The sequence below is a fragment of the Gasterosteus aculeatus genome, chromosome 8 (genome assembly GCF_964276395.1).
Source record: "Gasterosteus aculeatus chromosome 8, fGasAcu3.hap1.1, whole genome shotgun sequence".
NCBI lineage: Eukaryota > Metazoa > Chordata > Actinopteri > Perciformes > Gasterosteidae > Gasterosteus > Gasterosteus aculeatus.
This window is the reverse complement of record NC_135695.1, coordinates 11,915,426-11,933,829: the sequence shown is the minus strand read 5'-3', so window position 1 is coordinate 11,933,829 and position 18,404 is coordinate 11,915,426. Positions and strand designations below refer to the sequence as shown.

The 18,404-nt window shown below is 46.1% G+C and overlaps 2 protein-coding genes across 7 annotated transcripts in view; one reads left to right on the top strand and one right to left on the bottom strand.

The window, feature by feature from the left end:
- Positions 1-10,553, bottom strand: part of dennd1b (DENN/MADD domain containing 1B) — a 94,333-nt gene extending 83,780 nt beyond the window's left edge. Inside the window, exons 1-2 of one of the 5 annotated variants that reach the window (XM_040184892.2) lie at positions 10,195-10,553; positions 9,507-9,571 (exon numbers count right to left, since the gene is read on the bottom strand). In XM_040184892.2, the coding sequence (XP_040040826.2) occupies positions 9,507-9,571; positions 10,195-10,211 (82 nt within the window). In that variant the 5' untranslated portion in view covers positions 10,212-10,553. Of the gene's footprint in view, positions 1-9,506; positions 9,572-9,726; positions 9,871-10,194 lie in introns of those variants that run through there. The other 4 variants (XM_040184890.2, XM_078108205.1, XM_078108206.1 and 1 more) reach the window with 4 other exon arrangements.
- Positions 10,554-13,256: 2,703 nt separating this feature from the next.
- On the top strand, positions 13,257-18,222 carry c8h1orf53 (chromosome 8 C1orf53 homolog). 2 transcript variants are annotated; one of them, XR_013468598.1, is made up of 4 exons: positions 13,257-13,672; positions 15,320-15,421; positions 15,889-16,013; positions 16,145-16,219. XR_013468598.1 is itself a non-coding variant. In XM_078108213.1 (3 exons), exons 1-3 carry the CDS (start codon positions 13,454-13,456, stop codon positions 15,958-15,960), a joined length of 393 nt encoding a protein of 130 aa, XP_077964339.1. In that variant the 5' UTR covers positions 13,257-13,453; the 3' UTR covers positions 15,961-18,222. The 2 variants fall into 2 exon arrangements, 1 of the variants encoding a protein (XP_077964339.1); XM_078108213.1 differs by having other exon boundaries at positions 15,889-18,222.
- The last annotated feature ends 182 nt before the right edge of the window (positions 18,223-18,404 follow it).

Below are 18,404 nucleotides of genomic sequence, written 5' to 3'. Positions count from 1 at the left end.
TGGACGGAAAGTACTGACAAAAAAAATTACAGTGTAGGATCGCCTGAAACCTAAACACTCGCACACTCTACCCCAAAAAGTAGGAGATTTCTCGTAATGGGAAATTGTTTCAAAGCGATACTATGTGGAAGGGTCATTTGGAGAAAAGTGTCCCTTCATTGTCAGTCCTTTGCATTACTATTTCCAGTTAAAAAAAAAGACAAGCCGCATGACCACATAAAAATACCTGCATGTCCACATGTTCTTCATTGGCAAAAAGGTGAGCGTGGCTAACGAGTGCTCCAGCAGACAGGACCGGGCTGAGGGCGACTCACAGCGTCCCACGCGGCGCCGCCTTCTATGTTGGTTAATGCAACACACAGCCTACCTGCATTGGACCCATTGATACCGGAGACGGTTGTCACAGCTTCAATGCTTCGTCAGAACTGTGGTCTCATCCGTGCTAAACCCGTTACAACGAGCCTAATTAGAGCTGCCACTGGCAGCGATTTTTCTGACATTTTCTCAAGCATAAAGTCCCATCTTTAAAATTGGAACCCAACTCAGACAATTTGCAGCATTTGTGCTTCATGAATTATATCAAAAATAAATAAAATGATGGCGAGTTCAATGAAAGTCATGGTTGCTGTGTTTATTTTGGAGATTTAAGTGCATAATCTTTCAGACTCTCAACTGATGCTTAACAGATAAATGTATGGTTGGACGATCTATTAGTCAACCCAATCAATACTATAAAAGTTTACTGTACTTTTTTCTGAAAGCGGATTAGGATTCCATACCAAGTACGCGATGGGTAGAGGGTTACTGATGCTGTACAGAGTGGAAACCCCCTCGAGGCAAATCTGCGATTTGGGGAAATCTAAATGCAGTTGACCTGATATGAAAGCCAAGCAGCGCAGCCCATTTAACCCTGGACAGGAGCACCACTCATAAACCCGCTTATTAACCCTAGCCACAAACAAAAGATGAATCCTCTATTGATGTGCCACTGTACACGGAGTATTTAATATCTGAACAACTCCTTGTGTCATCATGCCCACTTCTAAGACATGTGAGGTAATCAATAATGATTCCATATTCAGGAAAGACACTGTCAGTTAACGTAAACTTGGGTATTGGTAGGTGAGGAAGTGCTGGGGGATATGGGCAAAATAAAATATATCTTTAACCAAATGCTTCAATATTTATATTGTATTTATTGGAGATTTCACTAGGTGTTTTCACAAAATACTAAGTGTAAACCTTTACAACCAAGTGTTCCATATCTAGTCTTATGTCACAATATATCCATATATTGCCCCGTCCCTAATGTGAGGGAGGCATTAGTGTCTGTGTGCGTCTATATGAAAACAAAGACCTCGTGGATGAATTAGATGATTTGCAATGATAAATGGTCCCAGACATTCTTGAGGACATCGGGACTGACCTATATTTATTGTCTTGAAAAATAGGCCAGACCCCAAATTAATTGCCAGTAGGGCCTACTACATGGATGTAAACGCCATCGTCTTCACGGTAATTGTGTGGTGTTCGGATGGAGAGACATAGCCCGGGGGCACGGCTGTTGACATCTAAATAGTGGGGGAGAGAAGCTGAAATGACAGCGCAGACAGTAGGCTTGTACTACTAGTTCTGCTTGACTTGGGTTTGGCCTTAGACACAAAAATTAAGGTCTAAAAAGGACAACAGTCTAGATGTCAGGATACCAGAACTCGCATCATGTCAATAACTAGGGTTGATTTCGGTAATTGCCGGGTGAAAATACATTTCCGTCTCATACGTCGTTCATCTTTTGAGTCATTTTACATCCGTCAACGTGGCAGCAGCCCTGTGAGACCGTAATGCAACCTGAGACTCCTTCCTTTGTCGCTCCGACCTCTACCTTAGTCGGCCTTTGCAGTCCGCCCCCCTGCAAAGATAACAACTTAACCTTTTATATTAGGGTATTTCCCTACACCAAAATACAAACCGCCAAAAGACATCGATTTGTACTGACCTCCATTCTAAATCAAACAGTCCCAGCGTTTGGTTCATTTGGGGACGTACCAGTCATTCCCACTGTACGCGGCACGACAAGTGAGTAAACCCCAAATCACGTTACGTTAAAATTTGTATGAAAGGTCGAAAGTAACATATTTTTGAGCACAGCTTTTATTGATAAAATCCAATTTGCCAGACTAGGAACAGATTAACGTCACTAAAGCTACATTAAAGCAGGAGCTGCACTAATCCTGTTCATTTGGGGGCTAAACTAGGCCACATTGGTATTACACACATAAGAACCAGCCAATCATAGTCTGACTCACAATACTTGTTGTGTGTGTCCATGGGGGGGCATGTGTATGTGTGTTTGGTCGTACGTGCTTGTGCCATCTGCTGTGCTGAACTTCTACCCATTGCCGTCTTTTGCCGTTCTTCGACATGATACATGTGAGGAGGCGCTTTAAGATGACATTTGTGGTATATGGACGTTATCCTAGCCTCTGCCTCGCGGTTTTTTATTTTTAAACCCATGAAATTCCCACAGCTCTCTGGGGCATAGCTTAAGAGTTCACAAGGGAATGAATTCATCTGCCATCACCCAAAAACGCATAGCAGGAGCACACAGACGTACACACAAGACACAAAACAAAAAACAAGCTCCGAGGCTGCGAGTGGGGGTGATGTGATGAAACTCTTCGGCATTCATCAAAATCATCTCATTTTAAATCATTGATCGGGTTCCTACGGTTCCCCACTCCTTTGCGCCGGGGAAAAAAGGGGAAGTCTAAAAATAGCCTGCGAGCGCCTAGAAGTCTTTCCATGTTCTCCAAGTCTGGCATCATCAGTGAATTCAGATGCGCCTCCTGCAGCTCCTGCAGCCTCTGTGACTCTCATGCACAGCCGCTGACATTCATGCAGCCGTGCACAGCCATACATGCACGACACAGACTGTTAATCGCGTACCTCCTGTCACACACAGGAGCGGACCCCCCCCACCCCAACAGGAGTTTTAGTACTGCGTCAGCCAGCAACCCCCTCATTGTCTCATCTCTCATCTTATAGACTACTGCCATCAGCATATCCAGCACCCCTTTCATCCCCTCTCTCTCTCTCTCTCTCCCCCATCTCCCTCCCTCACTGCCCCACCCAGTCTCATTTTGCCCCAGTTCTTCATGCTCTGGCCAATAATACACTCTGCTTTGAAGAAACAACAGAGAAGTCCACTCACAGCCCAACCTGCCGCTGATGGATGCATGTACTGTGTGTGTGTCACCACCTGAAAACTCCCATGGACTTGCTCCCTCTCTACTCTCCTTGTCTGTATAGGGAGTCATGAGGATTGCACCTCCTTTGTGCAAACAAAGTGTGATCACAGACAAAAAGTTGCAGTGAGAGAAGAGGAGGTAGAAACAAGACATCCGAAGTGTGAGACGTCTGCAGGGGGAAGGGGGGTGGGGGGCAGACAAGACAGATGACATTGAGTCACGCAAACAGAGTTCTGCCATTCCAGCTGTTCAGTCAAACCAGCAAAACCAAATGCGGGAAGTTCGTATTTGTTAGGCACGCGTACAACCCCTTCCCACTTATTGGCATAACATTTTGCGGACATACTTGGTTATCATTGCCAAAGATATGTAATATAGAGATTGTTCAAAAGAAATCCATCTTTTGGCTTGGAATTTCCACGGTGCTTTTGACTGGGTAACAACTCACATGTCCCGGGCCCGCAGTGGTCAAAAGTTAACTTGAAACAATGCTGAGTCATGGTTTCAGCTTCGTCATATAATTTAAAACAGAAACCTGCTGAGATGAAATTTGAGGACGACTATTTCTCCCAACTTGTTTAAATAAGAAAAGAGCTGGAACCAAACCCAGTAAGCAGCAGGCCGCCGCACAGCTACTGAATGGACCACAAATCACAGCAGACACAAAACAGAGTACCGAGAAAAGACGTGACACTCGCTGGCCGACTTTGTCAACGGGGCAACCAAAACAGAAATACCGACCAGTGATACCTCACTGTGAGGTACACAGAAAGGGTTGTGATGAAATGAAATCCACATTGTTCCTCACAATGAATCAACAGGAGACAGTGACAGTAATTCCTGAACATAGGACACGCTTTACAATACCCGAATAGCTCCGATACCATTAAAACACCTTTTCCATGTGGTTCTGATCTCCAGTCAGGTGATACAGTCCAAAAGGCCTGAAGTGCTTATAGCTTCACATTAGCATCCACTGTCTCAATATGTCATGTCATTAAAAGTGTTCATACATGAGATGGCCATCAACACACAAACAAAATACTCCCTAATAGACACCAATCACCACAGAGTTTAGGTTGTCAAATGTTGGACTGTGGGTCGAATCCAATCCTTTAGACATAGAGCCATAGAGTTGGAGGGGATTTCACAAAGCCCACCAACACTGTGGTACTATCCTACCATAACAGGGAAATGAATCAAACCACAAAGCAAGAAAAGGCAAGAAAGACGTGAGAGATATCGGATCCCGTGGAAAGATCCAAATTAGCAAAAGTAATTTGGGCGAGGCAAAAGAGAAAGGCAGAAGGGCTGCGAGACAAACAAAGTGTGAGACCCCTCGGTCCTCTCAGGAGTGTGAGTGGAGGAGTGGGGCCTCTCTAATGACCAATCAACACCCTCCTTGCTGCCATGGCATCTGTTAGTACTCCAATGGCCTCCCGTCTGAGTGCGAGCCCACCCTGAACCCAACGCGCAGCCGGAATCCAATCAGACGGCAGAGACGACAAAGCTTGGGTCAAGGAGCGATTATGACATTTTGCAGAATGTCAACGTTCAACCTTTTCTAAAAGTTCTACTACTACGGTTTTGCTCTACGAATTCGACGGGTGGGAATGGGAAGGGGTGAGAGCCAAAGGGAGGGAAAAGGGAACATCACAGTGCTGCTTGAAGGGGCTACAAGCAGAGAAGAAAGACTGATAACTAACTAGCGAACAGCAGGAGACAGCGTGACACCTCCGGGTCTCAGTGAGAAAGGTTCTTAGGATACAGAACAAAAGAAACTCTTCATAGTTGGACAAAGTGAAGCTGCAAGGCCACGCGAATCGAATGAGGAGATGTTATTGTAATCCTGTACTATTGCTTTTCTGGTTCTCAAACCAATGCATGTCCATTTGTATTTCACCATTCAAACCTCCTGCAGCATATGTTTTACTACAAGTGAGAAACTCTCCCGAGACACTAAAGCGGACGACAAACCTGTCACTTGTCTCAAAACGAAAAAGGCGCATGCTCAAAGATAAACAACTGACAGGCTCAAACATGAGATGGAAACAAAGCAACACAACAAGTACTTTCCCCATTCCCCCAAAAGCAGGCAGGGAAAACATTCTGATAATTTAAACCTGACCTGCAAGTCTGAACTGAGAGAGGGAAAAGTAAACCACACAAATGAACAGACCCTCGTCCTGAGACGCATCACTGCGTCTTTTTCTCTCTTTTTTAAAACACAGTAAATATTTCCTTAATTGCAGCATTAAAGTTGCCGTAAAATTGATACACTCATCTATTAAGTGTATTGCTTTGTTACTGGGAACAATCTGGCTGGAGGCATCGGGCGAGGACAGGTAGCATCTGTCCCCACCTACTGCCTTGGCAGCATTAGCGTCATCTGCTAGCTTTGGCAGCATCTTGGAAGCACATCAATATGGCTTTATGTAGCCAGGGCCGCTAGTAGCTAGCATGCCAGTCACGCTCTCAGGCATCTCGCTCACAGCCCGAGCATCCGCAGAGCACCGAGCCAAGAGAGCCAAGCAGAACTGAGCTCGGGGCGGAACAGGGAGGCGAGGTCTCCATGGACCTGCATGAGGAAAAAGGGCCAGTGTCTGTCATCTATAAACACATCCCTGCTTAGAAGTGTGGGGCCAAGTCCAGATATGAACACCGCAACCATTGTAGACGTGAGCTTGTTTTTGAGGGGGAGGGGAGGAGGGAGGGAGGGGGACGGGGACGGGGGGGCGTTTGCCGCCTCGCTCGAGTAATGTTGATGATCTCATCAAATTTCTGTATCACTGTTTTGTAAACAAATCTGTTCTTACCTGCACCACTGATGCATGGGGAGGGGGGAGGTGGGGGGAGGGAGGGAGAGTAGTCCAACCCCAAGGGAGTTTGTCCAACGAGAACAAACTCAGAACACTGGCAGAGTTATTTACTCTAAATACCATGCTCCTCGCTTTAAAGTTGTATTCTCCTTCACCAGTGAGAAGAGAAGTAACGGGATCTGGAGGCCTGTGAATAAGACTTAGAAGGTGTCGGGGCTGAAAGGATTGGAACTGCGTCAAGTTTTAATTACCGCAGGTCGTAAGTGCCAATCGGGCAAGTGCACCTTTGGACCGCAATTAGCAACGCTTAAGTACAGGATGGCTGTGAGTCGTATTAGTCACAGCTAGCACAAGCAGCGGTGTGAGCCAAAGTCAATTATGCAAATTTGACTAATATTGACAAATGAGGAACAACTTTTTCACGCTCATTTTCTGTGACAGGTGACCTTCAATGAATTGGCCATCGTAGCAATGATGAATTGTTATAAACTCGAATGGATCAGTCATTTGAGGCTCGCAAAACACAAAACGGATGTGTAAATGCTGGCTTCAGTTTGGGTCATGGGGGAAGGCAGCGTTCTTTACACCCGGTTCAGACATGGCTTCCCGACGGTGCACGTGGCTCAGTTTTCCCAGCGGGATGGAGAGTCTGCATAGCTCCACCCACTGCTGCCTTGGGAACCGGTTTTGCCATTTTACCCTGTGATAGACGATATATGTGTGTGAGTTTAAAGCTTACCAGTTATTGATTCAAGATCATGTTACAGAGAAATATTAAAGTTGTGTCTGTGTAACATTGTAACCTCATAAACAGGAGAGCACTCTGTCGGTTAAAAAGATCTGCATGTGACGCCCAAGAAGAAAAAAAAACAAAAAACAACAGGCTTATCGCAGGCCTGCGTGCAGAAAATGTGGGCGTCATCTGCAAACATATCGCAGACTACAGAAGATGTGAAACCCGCTTTGCACGGGAAGTGGAGTGCTAGGCGTGCTGACCATTTATAAATGGCAAATGTTTGAATAAGAACAGGTTTATCTGTAGTTTTCTCATGACTATTACAAACAAATAGGTACTACCCTCCACACTACAATGGCATGATGCCATGCTGTCGCACATGGGATTTCATTTCCAACCTGCAAGTCCAGGATGTGGTGACGGCGGCAAAACGACGGTGCAGTATCAGCAAAACTGTGCACACAGCAAGCGTTCCAGTCGATAAAAGAGGACACCCTGTCAGTCACTTCAAAGCACGTCATTACTAACTGTAATCAGACAGCCAAGCACTAAACTGTTACGGAGGAGGGGGGGGGGGGGGGGTTATGAGAACTGCGAACAAACCGAAACCCCACGTTCACTTCTCCAAATGCTCAAACGTTCCACATCACGTTGCCATGACAATTTTATTACAGCCAATCATGGTTGCACTCTTCTTTGTTCACCACGGAGTTAGTGGGAAAATAAAGTGCAAATGTGTGGTGGCGTTTTTCTTGGCAAGGTACCTAATGCTTGGCTGAAGGAGAAACAGCTCTTGTTTGTGGTGAGGTTTCATAGCTGACCAAAGCTGTTCTGTTATGACTCATAGCTTTAACCCTTTCAGCTCACGACAGAAACACGCATCCAGGAACTGAGACAAATGCATTTATTGCTGTTAGACAGGTCAGTTATAGGGCTTATCGCATGTGGAAATGTAGAATATTTGCACACAATTCCTTCATCCAGGCCTAGTACAATGACAGCACAGTTTTAGCATTCAAGAATAATTCAACTTCATACAGAAGGCAGCTAAAGCAAAGTTAAAAAAAAAAAAAAGGGAAATTGATCGGATTCGAAGAGAAGTGATTCATTCCTCAAATGGTTACCCGAAACTACAGGCAGACAGTATACATGCTGGAGGGGAGGGGGGGGGGCAGCAGTGCTCCAGGGAGCAGGAGCCCGGATATGAATCCGACCCTGGATCATATACATGAGGGAAGTCAGTTATTACGGCGCAGGCCGGCGGTTTATGAGTTTGGTTTAAAACATCAGATCTACGTCCAAGGACAACTTTCCGTCCACTCCGGTCAGCTCGGCAGCTGCTCGAGCGAACCCTGCACATAACACCTCCTTAACGTCAAAACTGAGCGGGCACAATGAGACAGCTGGTGTAATGTGCAGCGAAAAGGCTTTTTTACATGATATCGGACTCTCGGGCGCCACCGGATATGGATGTGAGATACAGGTTACCTAGTTTCCCATATTCATCGAGGCGGATCGTGTGGTTGTTGTCCCTCATCGGCCTTCAGTCATTTCCTGAACCAGCCTGGACACTTTTGGTCAAAGCCAACCGCGGCTGGAATGTTTGACGCTTAATGCGGGTTTGCTGACCCAAGCGCGAGCTCGCTAAAACAATCTCTGAGGGATCCCAAGAAAAAAGGCCTGCACTGCTTAACTGATGGTCAGAGTAGTACAGAATGGAAAACGAGAGAAGAATGTTCAAACACTGACACAGAAAACATCTCTGACGCATCACAGATGGACTCGGCGACGACCTTTTCTCGTACTTACGATGTTGACAGAGTAAACACACACAATAACAGCACGGACATAGTGAGTGCCCTCGTTGTGCAACACTGGACTCGGCCATGCGGTGCCGGAGTTAAAATACCGTGCAAAAACACTGCTGCCGACGCCAAATGACACCCTGCCTTTTGCAGACTTACAATTACTGTCGTTTCACAAACATCAGCATTTTTTTACAAAAACATGGCAGACAAAAAGAAACAAACTCAAAAGGATTGAAGTCAGGGCCAGAACTAACAATGACTGTATTTGTTGAATACTTTTCGGATTGTTATTACTAATCAATAAATGGAACATTGTGTTCACAAATCGTGTTTTGCCAAAAACATTAAAACAAAAAAGTGTTGAAACTAAACTCTTGAGCTGCTGGAAACCCAAGAGGACTTCAATGACTTAGTAGTTACTAATATTGCTGATGGTAGATTTTATGGGAACCAGCTAATCATTTAGCAGGCAGCGAGTCGACGCTGTTAGATGACCTCTTCTACACTGAGAAGCCCAACGATCAATGACAACACGCGTCCATCCTCAGTTCGGCCTTCTCTACTTCAGACTGACGCGGCGGAACACCGGTGGCAAAGAAAATGCAATAACGCTTTGCTGCAGTGGACTACAGTACACTTAAATGTGAGAGGGTGATCTCTGCACTATGTGGTGCTGTGGTTCTGTGTCATGTGATTTTTTTTTATCCAGAGTATTTCAGAACTTTCAGACTGTAACAATAATTCATAACGAACGAATCTATTTCTGAACTATAAATAAACTCAACAAATCCTATTTTGTGGCAATAACAACACTACCTTATCATGCATATTTCTAAGTTGAGCCACGTTGTCTTGTCTCGGTAGCAGTGGACAGGGACACACTGACATCACCTACCTTCATTTCCAGACGTCGGACACGCCACCTGTGCAACCACATCAAACGTTCTTTCTGGATTTTCCCTGAAAAGAACAAAACACACGGTTCACTCGGGGGGTAAAGTGGCAGCTGGTAACATACACACACACACACACACACACACACACACACGCACACACACACACGCACGCGCGCGGGCAACAAGTGTGCTTTATTCAGGCTCCGCGCGCATAGCGACCTTTTTGAATTCCATCACATTAATAAGCGAGTCGTGGACGCGTCCTGTCCCCCACGTCCCGCTGTCATCAGCCGAGCGCGTCACCGACAACCTCCGCGCTGCGCGCTCCGTCACGGCGGCTGTTCTCCGACGACATGTTGGGACAAAAGTTGCGGGGACAGGACACCTGGTGTCCACGCAGGACGCGTTTGACCGCTGTCCGGTGGGCTAGCGGGGCTGCTAATTGGTGGTTGGCTAACGTCAGTAAGACGGACGGACGGACGGACGGACCCTCCCCCTCACCCCCACCCGCCGGCCTGGTGGTTACATCCACCTTTTGGAGATGGCTAAAATTACGGCCAAACCGCGCCGCGCCGCGTCCACGTTACGCGGCGCGCGCATTTAGCCGTTAGCTCAACAGCTCCACGTCGAGAAGCGATGGATGGAGCTCAACTCGGGGGTGGGGGGTGGTGGTGGTGGGGGTCTTACTTTATTCTGCAGTCCATGGTTTAGCTACAGCATCGCGACAACTCCGTGCTGTCGGCGTCTCTGCTGTGGCTGTCCTGAGAATATGTCCAGCTCGTCCTCCGCTCTCAGCCGTCACTCATTTCTCTCCCATCTGACACCGGTCGAAAGACGCCGCATGTCCGGTGTTGGGGGGAGGGGGGGGGCAGTAGTTTGTGCCGTCCTTTTCCTGTCGCTACAAAGTAGCCCGGACGGCCAGATCAGCACCGCGGCGCTTGTTTCCCACAACAAACACCACTCCAGGAAGTGCTGTCAAAGATTTGGTGACGTCAGCGCGTCGGATTAGCGGCTTGCTGCGGCTGCTGCCTCCGAGCATCTCTCCCCCCCCCCCGCATGCATGAGTAACCGGCACGGTGCACGCAGCCGACCTGAGCCGCCTGATTCATGCTTCTGATGGAGACGGGTAAAATAAAATACTCACTCCCGTGAGACTGCATCGTTAGTCGAGTTATAGTTGTAGCCTTCAGCCGTGGTTCTCAACGTGGGGTCCTGGGACCATCCGGGGTCGTTGTAAGGTTTTTCAATTTGAGAGGGTATATTTTTTTGCCATTAGGAAGCTGTAAAACCACCTGCAAACACATGGTGACATGTTTTATCATGGCCTTCGAAAGTTGTTATGGTAACAGTTGCCCGTTTTTTAATCTTTAGAAGATACCAAGACACAACATCGCACACATTTGGCGTCGTGTTTCTGGCCGCCTGACTTAAAGCTGAATATTATCTCTCTTTTCTCTTCTTTCTAGTGAAAGATCCAGTGTCAGTACGACAGGTGTCTGCTGTGAGCACTCGGAGGTGGGTACATGCGTATACAAACGTAGTCGGCCATTACCCCAGTTTATCAAACGTGGGTCTCTTGTATTACAGAAACTAGCATTGAGATGTTTTGAGCGAGGCCTAAAGGATTGAGAGGTCAGTTATGATTACATGATTGTCGGCTTAATCTGTGGGGGGGCGGTGAAAGAGTAGTGCTCACCCGTTTCTGATTACCACCACAGTGCCTTTGAGCACTGCCCTCAACCCTCAGCCGCTGAGTTGCTCAGCAGCCAACAGGGCTGTGGTGGACAGTAAAACTGATGAAGACTGGCGTAATTGCTTAGCTTAATCCTGCATAAACACAGTCTTCCATTTGTAAATGCTACTTAGAGTAACCGAGTTAGACGGCAGTAGTCCGGTGCGGTATAAATGCTGAAATCGCAATACTTTGCACAGTTACACAAGCTAGTAGATTATGAAAAACTGTCTGCGTCATACACCCAAAACATGTGCAGAATTAGGCGATACTGTATAAGCTATTAAAATCGTCTGAGGGACTCCACAGTAAACACTTTGCTTATGAATCAGCAGAGTCAATGGAGGATTGGAATAGAAAATCCACCCTAAAATGAAAGGATTTCTCAAGGATCTCATTTGTGGATTAAAAGTATTTGTTTCATGAGAAAATGTCATGATTTAAAGCTGGAAAACTTAATTGAATTATAATTTATTCAAGTGTTATATCTCAACCACAGATTATATAAATCCATGTGTCATTAACAAATGAATGATTAGTGGACAGCTCCCAAAGTGTCACCCAGTGACACAATTAATTAGTGTTTATTATGCTCTCCATTTCTTTTGATAAGGGAAATATTTGTGGTTTTAATACATGCTGGCTTTACCAGCCAAACTGAAATGCACTGGCATGTAAATTCTGTTTTAGGGTGGACTTTCCTTTCATTGTTTGCATGTTTAGGCAATATTTGTCCCATGGTAAATTGAAACCAATGGCTTAGATGTACTTCTCTTCCCTCTCCAGAGAGTCTGCCTGGATCAGAGCCAGATGTCTTCAGGCAGACTGGAAGGTAATTAAGTGGCAGCAGACTGGGGCATGCTGTTTCAGGCATCCATATGAAATGATAATGGCAGGACTGCTGCCTTAACATAATAAAACAACACCAATATGACACACATACACACAAAGAGACACATACATGAAGATTTTAAGATTCTCGAGAACTGCATGGCAACAATTTGGGTTTCACATTACGGCGGATTACTAACAGTAATTTAAAATAACCTAACATGTAAAAAAGAGCAATAGTTTCTTGTTGTTTTTTTGGGGCCATGGAAATGTATTTAAAAATTGCTTCAATTGTTAGAGTTTACTGAGGTTCACAATATTTTTTTTGGTTTGTGAAAATCCAATCTTGTTTAAATGCTTCCAGCTAAAGAGTTAATGCCAAATCTTGCACTGCTTTTCATGGTCTACTTGGAATAAACGCATAGCATTTTGCAGTATTTTTCTTAAGAAAACCGTTTTATACATCTAGCACTGTTTATGTGCACAATCTTTCTCATATTAAGCATGCACATTTTTTTTTTTTTTACTAGTGATGTGTAATTTGTCTAAGGGTAAATTGACCCCTCAGTGTCAGTCACGAGACACTTGTCAGGTTTCATTAACCAGAATTCCTTAGCGGACACATCGACTGAGGTGGCTCACAGCGGCAGATAACCTTGAAAGGACCCATTAATGTCCAGTCATCAACCTTGCAGGGCCTTTTTCAAGTCGACCTAAGTCTCTATATTGCTTTATTATTATGGAAAGGTGTCTTTGATTGAATGTCATTGCAGCCAAGGAGAGCTCAATCCACAGGAATTTTCAAATGACCTCATTTATAACATTTCTAGAGCTGCCTGTACGGGTAAAATGCAGTAGATATCGAAATACTTTTTGAAATACGCGTTTCTCCATTTGGGTGAACTGAGTTCTTAATCAAACTGGTGCAACATTTCCGTCCAGAGGAAAAGGACGCACTCACAAATGCCTCTACTGGTGTTCTTTGATTTCCACTGATCGGTTACTGGTGGTCACATGTTCGTTTAATACTAAACTATGTGAATATAACAACGCTGTGTATCCTATGCACGCGGAATGCAGGCGATGTATCCTCACATCACCAGGGAGCCTCGCGTGAAGGTATCTGCCGCCAGAGGCGCTGTCTGAACCGGAGGATCACGTGTCCCCGACGTGACGAAGCAGGAAGTAGCTCCCCGCGGAGAGCAGCAGCAGGAGGCACAGAGTAAACATGCCACAAACACTCTTTGATACAAATCACATGAGCCGTCGTCATTGCGTTTGACTCTTCGAGGGGCGCTCGGGTTTCCCGCGTCACCTTTTCGCACACAATCCCAAATGTGGGTCAGCTCTTACCGCCGTTTCGGCCGTAAGTTTTAAACGAGCATGTTTCACCAAAAATCCCCGTTCAGAGCTTTTATCCGCGCGGTGCTCCGCGTGCAGGTTGACAGACGGCGCGTGACGCGGTCGGCGGCCTGCGGGGCGGACGAGAGACGGAAGGTGCTGGAAGGCAGCAGTCCGGCGGAGATCGGTGCTGACCTCAGCGGGACAAAGTTCACACAGGAACAAATGGACATCCATGCAGCCCATACGGAGGCGTGCGAGGTAAAAATGACCCCCCCTCTCACATCTCGTGCTTTTATGCTTTCATGTTCAGCCTGTTTGATGTGATTAGCGCAATTACCTCTGATTAATTAGCTGTCGGCTTTAATTTGCTCAGTTGCTGCAGCGGTGGAGAAGTTTGATTGTTGCACTGACACAATATGCAGGTACAAGTCCGCCATTCAAAGTGTTAGTGAAGTGAGAGTAGAGTTTTATCAGCCGAATTCAAAAAGCAAAGCTATGATTTCACAGTGCGAGTTGTTGTTCAACGCAGGATCAACAAGCAGCATATCAGGTGTTGTGTACTATGTTAGAAGTTGAGTTACAGTTGGGGGATAGGATAGAATACAAGCAATATTATGATACACAATGGTCATACGTTTGGATGACAAATCCAAATCTAGAACGTAATTAAAGCCGTTAGATAATAAACAGCAGATTGCTCAGTGGCACAATAACCCCAAATAATTCCTACAAATAACACCGGTACAATAAAACCACATGTTATTTAAGATCATGTGAATAATAATATGCTGTTTGTGGTGCGTCTCCAAAGCCCACCTGTCCCCAGTGCACACTTCCCAGTGGGTTCCTGGGAGAGTGACGTTGTGTTGTACTTTGAATTACTTAACGTGAGAATTGTGTTTTTCCACTTTGACGCAAGCTTCCACACTTTCCATTTTTACAGTAATATTACAGTAAATCTTTAAACAAAGGTGGTGGGAAGATAAGACTTTTGCGTTATAAAGTGGTGGCCTGAAGATAATTCCAACAAATAATTTCCGGTTTTGTTCCATTTTTGTACCCATCAGCGCTGTGATAAAGTAATGACGACCATTGTTTTTGTCAGATCCATCATATTCACCGAATCGTACTTGCTCCTCCATCAAACAGAGCGAGGGACAGGTGTCATCTCGGCGCCCTCGGGCTTATCTGTTGTAAATATTGTGCTCCCTAGTGTGGATGAAGTTGAGGCAAGTTGGCCGCGACCTGAGGAGAGCGGTGGGGCCTGGGTGGGAAAAGCACAATACAGAGGGGGCCCTGCTATGCCAGCTTCACTATGTGGCCCTGCAATGCCATGCGAAATGACAGGCCGTGTCACCGGAAGGCCTGGGGCCTTTTTCCCTTTGTGGCCTGTCAAAGCTCACCAACTAGTGGGCTCTCAGTTTGAAACAGACTGAGAGATGACATTCCCTAACTTCCTGGGGGGTGACGGAGTAGTGCAGTGTTTTTTCACGTACAGAAGGTGTTTGTGTGTCTGCACCAGTTCAGTCAAAATAAAGAGGTCATTTTTTCAACAAAAAAAAATAAATTTCAGCGTCCTGTGAATGTGAAGTGGATATAAAATGTGAACGCTGTGCAACCAGCTAATTAATCTATCGCACAGAATAGCAAAGAACTGCTTTAATTCATTAGTAACATCTTCAGAGTTAAGACTTTCTTGCATCTGTTTGTCTCCATAGAGCTCGTCCATTCCCCGTCTCCTCGGTCCAAAGCAATCTGTCCCTATATGTATATGTTCATCCCCAGTATTAATCTTTCAGCAGCCTCTGTGTTCGGGTGTGTCTATGCGCTGTGCGGTTATGTATGCACCAACAAACGTGTTTGAATGTCACACTGATTAAATAACAATATCTTCATTATGTTCAGGCAAAGAAGCAGATGTACGTCGACCCTTCCAGTGGGTACAAGGTGTTCACAGAATATGCCCACCTTCAGAGAGGGAAATGTTGTGGCACAGCCTGCAGACACGTGAGCACTTTGATTTTCTGTTTTTCCAGGTTGTGTGTCTGGCCTTGGCTTTTTTTTTTTTAAACATTTTTTTTACAAATTCTCTTCAGTTGTCATGCTCTAAAACTGTATGTCAAGAGCATCAAATGAAAAGATCTAGCTGCAATGATTCTTGAGGAAGAGCGCAATAACATATATTCATGCAGGTTGTCATTCTGTTCTCAAATACGCCTTCCGCGTGAGAACCCCGATTTCACATCAAAGCAACACAACTGATAGAAGGCCGCAATAAGCGAAGGTTGGAAAAACCAGTAAAGTGAAACTCAGATCTTGTCTTCTGTCTCGACTTGCTCCGTTTCGTCCCAATCTGTCTTCCACCTTCAGTCCGGAATTGCTTGGCCCTCGTCCTGTGTGTGTGCGTGTGTTATTCTCAGTGCGGAGCCATTTAACACCGTTTAATTCTTTATTTCTCCCCCCCCCCTCTATAGTGTCCATATGGCCATGTCAACGTGAAGGACCCTGCAATGAAGAAACGGTTTAATTCTCTATATTATGTATAGGCCTGATAGCCTGACGGAGGGAAGCGCCTGTTCACGATGGATCCCGGAACACGGTGCCTGTCGCTGTTTGGACTACTTGAGTCATTTTTAGCAGTGTACTAAATGATGAAATACGGATTGTGTCTGTGCAATATCTACCTCCTGTGAATCACAATGATTCCCTGGATTCATTTTGTTCTCACAGGACGGGGGAGGAGGAGGAAGAAGTATTTGTTCACTACAACCTCAGGAAAGTAGTCTTTTAGCCGCTTTTTGTTTTGCGTTTTTTCTCAAACGTCCAATCAAATGCCTCAAGCCTCATTTTTCTTTTCTCCTTAAGAGCATTTAATATGTTGTGGTAGTCTCCTCCTCTTATGCATTTACAAGGGTGGTGGGAGTATGGAGAAGAAAACCGAAAGAGCATTTTAGATCTCAGCCCTCAAGATAAAGGGCACGTAAGCGAATGTAACTGTAACAACTGTGGCGAGTCAGACGGAGCCTCGTGCTCTTTTGCTTCGCCTCCCTGGTTCTTCTCCCTCCCAAAAGTACAGCAGCATGAATATTAGCATCATTTAAGCAGCCGACTTAACTGTCTACCTTTGACTGGAACACTGTGTTGTTAAAAATAGGCGGCGGCGGCGGGAGGGGGGGAGCGACCAAGGGTCAGCCCGCACACTTGGCTGCGCTGCTTGTGCACCACTTGATGGAATCAGTCTGTTAACAAACACGCCACGGACATCAACGGCAGCCCCCCCCCCCACCGGACCAGCAGCTCGGCCTCCTGGCAACACTTGGCTACGGCGCAGCTCCCCGCGGCTGCTCTCCTGAGCCGGAGCCTAATGAACTCCTAACCCCCCCCCCCTCTCCATCCCCAACACTGCAACACAAATCCGCACATGTTTACGTGCAAACACACGCACGGGCAGGCTCACTGCAACAGAACATGCCCGTAATGGGGCCGATATAGAATAAAGGTCGCACTTCGTAGCCTATCACTGTAACAGTACAGAGGTGAGGTCAACCAGCCGTGCAGGCAGCGCTGGTGCGTGCAGGGGGGTGTTTGCACGGGGGGGATGTGCCACTCGATTTGTGAGCGCATGTGGGCAGGCAGCGCGATGCCCTCCGGGGCGCCAGCTTTCAAACCTGCCGCACACACACGCGCACACACACGCCTGTCTGCGCCTGATTGGGCGAACAGCGTCGGGATGAGAGGATGTGTCTGCCGCGGAATTCGGTCGATGCCGCTTGCACCGGCACGACCACAACCCCCCACCCCCGTCCCCACCCCCCTCCCCCTTTTCGGCAGGTGGGTCCCAAAGGCAAGTGCTTAGTGATCGGAGCAAAGCCCTGTGAGCGGCTACAAGGAGATTCATGATCCCAACAGTGCTGGGGAGGACAGGTTCTCCGGGACGCGTCGTCAGCGCGGGATGAGAGGCGAATTTTATTTGGTGTTATTCTAAAGCGAGGCGCAGCGGAGCGTGCGGCGGTAACATTTCGACAGCGGGACGGTGGAGGTGTCACACTCATCAAGTACCTGGGCCCGCTTGCCTGCCGCGGCTCTGCTGGTTTTTAGCCTAGGGACTTGTCTGTCACATTAAAGTAGATGCATTGCCATTCAGGGCCTCGGCGGTCCCGCAGTCTGACCATGAAATAGGCCAACTTTCATGTCTGCCTCATCCCTACACGTCGCACCGATCCAGGGATGGAAACGTTTGAAATGTTTTGTTTTTTTTGTAAATTTATTTGAATAAAATTCTAGTCTAGCGGTTGATGACTGAGACAAAAACAGCTTAAACAGATTAATGGGTAAATTGATTTGAAAATTGACCCCGCCTTCTCCCACCATGGTCAATAATCCTAAAGTATATGGGCCTATGTTTAAAGATCGAGCCTTATTAGTGGGCAAATACATCTTATTGAATTGAATATATTTTTTTAATTAAGTCATGATGTCACACATTTTGTTGATCTGGACGGTATTTCCCATCAAATTGAAATCAATTCAAAGAAACAGCAATGCTATGAATTTCACCCTGGAGAAGTTAATATAGTTCAGTTTTTGTCGAAAGGGTTATGAATTTGTAAGTAAATTGTGTACGATCATTATTGATGTAGTGTACTATGCTGTACGGGTCTCTTATTGTTTTGTCCTCCCTACAAGTGGGCAGATTGTTATAAACACTTCACTATGACCTCAATGCTAATAGTTGAATCAAAATATCTAACATTATCAAAAGAAAATGTCAACGTCACACATTATAAAAAAGCTTTATTGCAGAACAATTTGATTCTCAATTTTTTCTCTGTTGTATAAGTGTCCACTGAGTGTAGATACACACACACACACACACAGGCACACACGGTGGCAACGTTACAACAGCCAACCTGACATGTGAGGTGTTTATTTCAGGCACTTTGGATGGAACATGTCTGACCTTCAGCGGGAGCATATGCTGTGCCGGAGC